We start from the raw sequence: 8,041 nt of genomic DNA, 5'->3' as shown, positions 1-8,041 counted from the left end.
CAGGAGACTCGCTTGAGCCCAGGAGTTGGAGGTTGCTGTGAGCTGTAATGCCATGGCACTCTACCCAGGGGGACAGCTTGAGGCTCTGTCTCAAAAAAAACAACTCTACATTTCTGTGAAAGACAGAAGGCAAAAGTAAGAAAGTAGTCCGAGCCAGGCGCAGTAGCTCACACCTGTAATCCCAGCACTTGGGAGGCTGAGGCGGGGTGGATTGCCTGAGCTCACAGATTACAGACCAGCCTGAGCAAGAGCAAGACCCTGTCTCTTAAAAAACAGCCGAGCATGGGAGAGGCTGGTAGCTCAGTGGGTAGGGCGCCAGCCACATACATTGAGGCTGGGAGGTTTGAACCTGGCTTGGGCCTGCTAAACAACAATGACAACTACAACAACAACAGCAACAAAAAATAGCCGGGCATTGTGGTAGGCACCTGTAGTCCCAGCTACTTGGGAAGCTGAGGCAAGAGAATTGCTTAAGCCCCAAGAGTTTGAGGTTGCTGTGAACTGTGATGCCACAGCACTCTGCCAAGGGTGACACAGTGGGACTCTGTCTCAAAAAAATAAATAAATAAAAACAGCCAGGCGTTGTGGCAGGTGCCTGTAGTCCCAGCTACTCGGGAGGCTGAGGCAAAAGAATCATTTGAACCCAAGAGTTTGAGGTTTCTGTAAGCTATGATGCTACAGCACTCTACGGAGGGCAACCAAGTGAGACTCCATCTCAAAAAAAAAAAAAGTCTGAAATTCCACAGAGGCACTGAATCAAATTTTAGAGCAGGTGATGAATAAAATCAAGATATCAAAAAGAAATATGATGATATGATTTTTTAAATATTTTAAATTTTAATTAGTTCATTTATTTCTTTTTAAAGATGGGGTCTTACTCTGTCACCCATGCTAGAGTACAGTGGACAATCGTAATTCATTGCAGCCTCAAAGTCCTGGGCTGAAGTGATACTCCCACACTCAGCTAACTTTTTTCCATTTTTTAGAGACAGAGTTTTGCGCTGGTGCCCAAGCTGGTCTCAAACTCCTGGACTCAAGTGATCTTCCGACCTCAGGCCCCTAAGTTGCTGGGGTCAAAGGCATGAGCTACCAGAGCAGCAGAAATATGATTTTGTCTATTCAAAACACTCGAAAGTGAAAGACGCAGATGTGGAAGTGTCTAAAGCTAATAATTCCACAGAACACACATATACAAAAACTATTCAATAAAAATGTCATTTGTGGCAACGGAAAAGAGAAAGGAATTCAGAATAAGTCATAAAAAATTTCAAGTATTAAGTCGAGTTTTTTTGACTATTGCCAATAAAGCCTGGAGTTCATTTTTGTGAGGAAAAATACTTACCACAGCATTCCCACTGTGTCCACTAGGATTTTTAAAATCACCTTCCCAATAAGAACATGCCATGCATGCCACTGTAGAGAATTATTCCCACTTTTCACATAGTTTTGGTAACTTTGTGAAGATCTACTTATCAAGATCTACATTTTCAGATGTATATTTTATCAAGATCTATATTTTACAATGGCTCATGCCTATAATCCCCACACTCTGGGAAGCCTAGGTGGGTGGACTACTTGAGCTCAGGAGTTCAAGACCAGCCCAAGCAAAAGCAAGATCTTGTCTCTACTAAAAATGGAAAAACTGAGATAAAAGGATCTCTTGAGCCCAAGAGTTGGAGGATGCTGTGAGCTATGAGACCATAGCACTCTGCCCCAGGTGACAGCTTGAGACTGTCTCAAAAAAAAATAATAATAATAATAAGGATATAAGTGCACTTTCCTTTGTTATTGTTGGATGGCGCTTGTGGCTCAAGGAGTAGGGTGCTGGCCCCATATACTGGAGGTGGCAGGTTCAAACCCAGCCCTGGCCAAAAACTGCAAAAGAAAAGAAATCCTTTGCTATTGGTGGTATCTGTCTCTACTAAAAATAGAAAAATTAACTAGGCAGGGTGGAATATGCCTGTAGTACCAGCTACTTGGGAGGCTGAGGCAAGGGGAACACGTGAGCCCAAGAGTTTGAGGTTGCTGTGAGCTATGATGCCATGGCACTCTACCCAGGACAACAGAGTGAGACTTGGTCTCAAAAAAAAAAACAACTATATTTTCCTGGTCAGGCAGGACATTTACCTAGATAACTAATAACATAGTGAACTCACATTATTAGAAATAGGATCATAGGCTTGGTATCCATAGCTCAGTGGTTAGGGCACCAGCCACATACACTGGGACTGGCGGGTTGGAACCCACCCCGGGCCTGCTAAACAACAATGACAAATACAAAAACAACAACAACAAAAATAGCCAGGTGTTGTGGCAGGCACCTGTAGTCCCAGCTACTTAGGAGCCTGAAGCAAAAGAATCACTTAAGCCTAAGAGTTTGAAGTTGCTGTCAGCTGTGATGCCACAGCACTCTACTGAGGGCAACAAAGTGAGACTCTGTCTCAAAAATAAAGAAAAAAGAATAGGATCATAATGGCATGGTTATTTGAAAATTGTCATATGTAGCAAGGAATGCTTAGTTAAGGTCATGAACTGTCACTCATTTTCCCTTCATAAAGGCAGTAAAAATATGGGGCACAGATTAAAGAACAAAACAAATAGTCAACAGAACACAGATGACCTCTTTCGAATTGGAGCCATGTGACGCACGCTTCCAAGTAAAGGCCGCTCTTCTAGAGTCCAGCATTCTATCAGTTCATGAGGCACCCGCCAGTAGCTGACACCTGCAAGATGAAAAGGCATGTTTAGGAGCCCACTGTGAAATGTTAAGCAACACTGTTTCACATTAAGACTGGCAGAAAAACAGCAAAGATTAAAACAAAACAAAACAAAAGACCAGCCAAAAAGAGTGTGGTTCAGGTCTCCCATTTGATGTGGGAGGTATGCACGTCAAGACTGTCTGGGTCTCAGTCTACACCTCTTACTCACTAATCATATGACCTTGGGAAAGTTACTTTCCTGGGCCTAAATTTTCCTATCTGTGAAATCATGACAATGATAGCATGTACCGTGTTTCCCCGAAAATAAGACACTGTCTTATATTTATTTTTTCTCAAGAAGACACACTAGGGCTTATTTTCAGGGGATGTCTTATTTTTATTAAGTATCATACAACAATTGACATTTATTCAAATACAGTTAAGTCATCTTCTTCTGGAACCTGATAGGGGGAGCCGACTTTGTTGGTGGGGCTGGCGCTAGTGATGCATGAACTCCTTTCCCCTAGCCGTTCGCACGTGCGCAATAGGATGCCTGCCACCATGGTTAGCACAATAGGATGCCTGCCACCACGGTTACCACACGTACCTGTGCAAGTTCAAACAGCTTGGAGAAAGGAGCTGTGGCAGATAAAAGGTATTCCAGGCTTCCTTACTGCTCAGCGCCAAAATGCATGGCATGGCTATGCAGATATGCTGCATAGACACACCCATCACTAGGTCTTATAATGGGGTAGGGCTTATATTTAACAAATGCATAGAAATCCTGCTAGGGCTTATTTTTTGGGTAGGTCTTATTTTCAGGGAAACATGGTACTTCAAGAGATTGTGGCGATGATTAATAAATCAAATAAATAAATGCAAAGCACTTAGAAGAGGGTCTGGCACAGACTAAGCATTCCAAAAATGTTAGGTACCCTTTACTATCAATGCTGGAGCTGGCAGTAGTATCAGTACTGTACAGTGGGGGTTGTAACACTTGCCCTGTCTACTTCACTGGGTTGCTGTGACCATCACATCAGGGAAATTTTGTGAACTGCTCTATAAACAGCAACCGCTATGCAACTATGAGATACCACTACCCTTGAAGCACTTTTCCAAACTAGAATAATCTGAGCTACTATGTTAGCCTAATCTCAGTCAAATTCATTTTAATTTTTAAATCTGATATTTCTGACTGAAAGCTGAAAAATGTATTCTTGTAAGCCTGAAAACAGTATTCTAAGTGAAAAAAAGACAAACATAGAAGGTCACGTATTGTTTTATTCCATTTATGTGAAATATACATAGAAGGTAAATCCATTGATGCAGAGAGCAGACTGGTGGTCACCAGGAGAGAGTGAAGTAGAAAGGAATAAAAAAGTAGGCAGGAATAAAAAAGAAAGTTATTTAAACCAATTGCAGTGTATCCACGCAGTGGAATACTACTGAACTTTCTTCACAGGGATGGGGGTTCCTTCTGGGGTGATGAAATGTTTGGGAACCAGGCAAGGACAATGGTTGCACAACTTTGCAAATGTGGTAAATGCCACTGAAATGCATACTGTAAACCAGTTAAATCTATGCTATGTGAATTTCACCTGATTTTTTTATAAATCCATAAATACCATATATAGACACTTGAAAAAAAGGCTCAAAGATAATGTTGAATAGAAATTACTTGGCATTTAAAAAAAGAATAATCTTATAAGTCCCAAGAATTAATCTGGTGTCTTTATCATTAAAGTTCTGGTAAAAGAACCAATGTAGTAAGCTGGGCATGTAAATTATTATATGTAACAGGTATGTTCAACACTCAAATAACTTTATTAAGCTCATTTTAAGACAATAACTTTCTGGAACTACTAGGTCATATTCCAAAACCTACACATGCTATAAAAATATTACCAAATCTGGTCCATCAAGTTTGCCTTTTTCAAAAGTCTGGCTTAGGGCAGCACCCGTAGCTCAGTGGGTAGGGTGTACATACACCAATGCAGGCAGGTTCGAACCCAGCCCAGGCCTGCTAAACAACAATGACAACTGCAACAAAAAATTAGCCAGGCATTGTGGTAGTTCCCTGTAGTCCCAGCTAGTTGGGAGGCTGAGGCAAGAGAATCACTTAAGCCCAAGATTTAGAGGTTGCTGTGAGCTGTGATGACACAGCACTCTATGGTGAATATACTGTCCAAAAAAAAAAAAGGTCTAGTTTATTAAGATATAATTTACATAAAATAAAATTCACCCTTTTCAGGTACACAGTTCAATGTGTTGTGTCAATGTATACGTAGTCATGTACTCACAGCTATAATCAAGACATAGACCATTTCTATCAACCCCAAAGTGCCCTCATACTCTTTTGCAATCAATGCCTTACCCTCTATTCCTAGTTTGCCTTTTCTAACATGTCATATATATGAAATCATACAGTATGTAGCCTTTTGCGTCTGGCTTCTTTAGCATGATGGTGTAAAAACTCATCCATGTTGATGTGTGTGTCAGTGATCACTGCCTTCATTGTTGAGTAGTATTCCACTGCATGGACACATTGCAATTGGTTTGAATAACTTTCTTTTTTATTCCTCCCTATACGGTAACTCACCCTTAATGTAATAAAAAATCTGGAAAATACAGAAAAGTATATATAAGAAAATCAAAATCACCCCTAATCCAAAGATCAGGAATCATGGTTCAGGAAACAGATCTATATATTTCATTCCAGTCTTTTTTCTATTCACAAAATTTTACATTTCATTTTGTTTCCTGCTTTTTATCATTTTTAATGTTTAATTTTTCAGTTATATAGAATAAAAAGAAATTGTAAGTTGCAAAAAGAAATGTCCTACAGAAATACACTTGGAAAATTGGTATACTTGCCTGTGATTAACTGTTTTCTCATTGTTATTTTACTTTAATTTTTTTTTTTTTATTTTTAGACAGTCTCACTCTGGCACCCTGACTAGAATATCATGGTATCATAGCTTACAGCAACCTCAAGTTCTTGGGCTCAAGTGATCCTCTTGCCTCAGTTTTTCTATTTTTAGTAGAAACAGGTCCTGCTATTGCTCAGCCTGGTCCTGAACTCTTGAGCTCAAGTGATCCACCAAGACTCAGCTTTCCAGAGTGCTAGGATTACAGGTGTGAGCTACCACGCCAAGCCTCTTATTGTTATTTTAATCTATGTAGCCATAGTAAAATGGCACCATGAAATTATTACCAAATCTCATCATATTGCTCTTTAAGTCACATCTCATATCCATGAAATAATAGTCAGCGATAAGGCTTCATCAGTAATGCACAGACTTGGATAAAATAAATGAGCCAAGAGTCGCCTTCTGACTTAACTTTGCCTTTTTACCAAATTCTGAATAAAGCCAAGAAAGCTTCTGGGGGGGGGGAGCATATCTTATAATTGCCAAAATAAACAGAATCTATTAACTTTCAGTTTTATGCCTCCTTGGTTCTAAAACATTTATAGTTAAGTGTCACTGGTTAATTATCTTTTCTGACTTCAACTTCTTTTATCTATAAAATGAAAATATAATAATAGTCATAATAAAACTTACTTGTTTTAGAGCATTACATGGAAAATGCTATTGAAAAATAAAAAGAGAAAACCAATAATCCCATACATCAATGGGGAAGAGAGATGAATAGAACCTTCTCTCAACAAGACAGATGAATGGTTAGCAAACACGTGAAAAAATGCTCATCATCCCTAATTATTAGAGAAATGCAAATTAAAACCACCCTGAGATATCATCTAACCCCAGCGAGAATGGCTGGCATGGATGTGGAGAGAAACAGTTTTACACTGCTGGTAGGACTGCAAACTAATACAACCTTTTTGGAAGAAAGTATGGAAAAACCTCAAAGAACTCAACCTAGACCTCCCATTTGATCCTGCAATCCCATTACTGGGCATCTATCCAGAAAAAACAAACAAACAAAAAAAAAAACCCTTTTATTATAAAGACACTTGTACTAGACTATTTATCACAGTTTAATTTACAATTGCTAAAATGTGGAAACAATCTAAATGCCCTTCAACCCAGGAATGGATTGGCAAGCTGTGGTACATATACACCATGGAATACTATACAGTCATTAAAAAATGGAGATTTTACAGCATTTGTATTAACTTGGATGGAGGTGGAACACATTACTTTTAATGAAGCATCACAGGAATGGAGAAGGATGAATCCTATGTATTCAACTTTGATATGAGGACAATTAATGACAATTAATGACACAGTGGGGCATGGGGGAAGGGGAGACCAGACAGAGAAGGAGGGAAGGGGTGAGGGAAAGGAAAGAAAAAAAAGAAAAGAAAATAACGACTAATCCTCACAGAAACTAGATTTATATTTTGACAAAAGTACATTACTTAAACATTAATTTTTAATTCCACTTGTGAATATGTTGTTTAGGATATCTCATCCTCATTTATAAGTGAAATATGTTTGTAATTTCCCCTTTATAATAATATATTTTTTCCAATTTTAATATCAGTGTATCCAGATGAAGTAGAATGATTTTGAAGTATTTCTTCCTTTTCTATTGTCTATAAGATTTGGCATGATCTGTTTTTTGAAATTAACTGATGACTCCATACTGAACCTCAGAGTCAAAGCATTCTATAATAAATATACTCTTATTTGACAATGTGAATGTTAGTTTTTTGCATTATTATTATTGCTCAATAAAAAAAAAGAAAAAGAGCTGTGCAATTATGAGTTATTGTTATTTTGCAATAGATTTTATACACATACACACTTGCACCCAAGCGGGCACTATCTTTTTTTTTTTTTTTTGGCAAAGTTTTGCTTTTACAAACAAGTCTATTAATTCTTACTATAGATATTGCTTTATTCTACCTTTGAAAGCAGATGCCACAGGCCACAGACTAATTCAAGGGGACTTCATTTTTTTTTTTTTTACAGGACAGCATCTGGTCTTCTGGCAGAAAATTCAAACAATTTTGTTGGCAGCCACAGAATTATCCCTCGGTGAGCCATTAATAGATTTTGGAATTTACTTGTACTCTTAGCTATCATTACTCTGTGGTGCCTGCTCCTCATTGTGTATTTTCTACGTTGACTACACACATCGAATTTTTAAAAGTTAGTTTTATAACTAAAAAAAAAAAAACCTTTAACAACTAATATTTTATGGCTAATGTATTTTGTTTCAGTTAAATAAAATGTTTTATCCTACCATTGACTATTTTTGATCTGTTAATATTTCTTCTGAAATTTTAAACCTATCTTCTTATATTCCTATTAACCTTTCACTGTTAATATTTATTAGTTTTTCCTACTCCAGTATTTCTTTTTTTTTTTTTT

The 8,041-nt window shown here is 38.0% G+C and overlaps 1 protein-coding gene across 2 annotated transcripts in view; it reads right to left on the bottom strand.

Annotated features, from left to right (window-relative positions):
- KCTD18 (potassium channel tetramerization domain containing 18) overlaps positions 1–8,041 on the bottom strand; it is a 27,855-nt gene that overhangs the window by 4,333 nt on the left and 15,481 nt on the right. For both annotated transcript variants that reach the window (XM_012802251.2, XM_023510450.1), the window contains one exon: positions 2,621–2,723. In XM_012802251.2, the coding sequence (XP_012657705.1) occupies positions 2,621–2,723 (103 nt within the window). The remainder of the gene's footprint in view (positions 1–2,620; positions 2,724–8,041) is intronic.

This window comes from Otolemur garnettii, unplaced genomic scaffold (genome assembly GCF_000181295.1).
Source record: "Otolemur garnettii isolate 467f Iridium unplaced genomic scaffold, OtoGar3 scaffold00013, whole genome shotgun sequence".
Classification (NCBI taxonomy): Eukaryota; Metazoa; Chordata; class Mammalia; order Primates; family Galagidae; genus Otolemur; species Otolemur garnettii.
The sequence above is the reverse complement of the archived record's forward strand: the minus strand, read 5'-3'. Positions and strand labels throughout refer to the sequence as shown.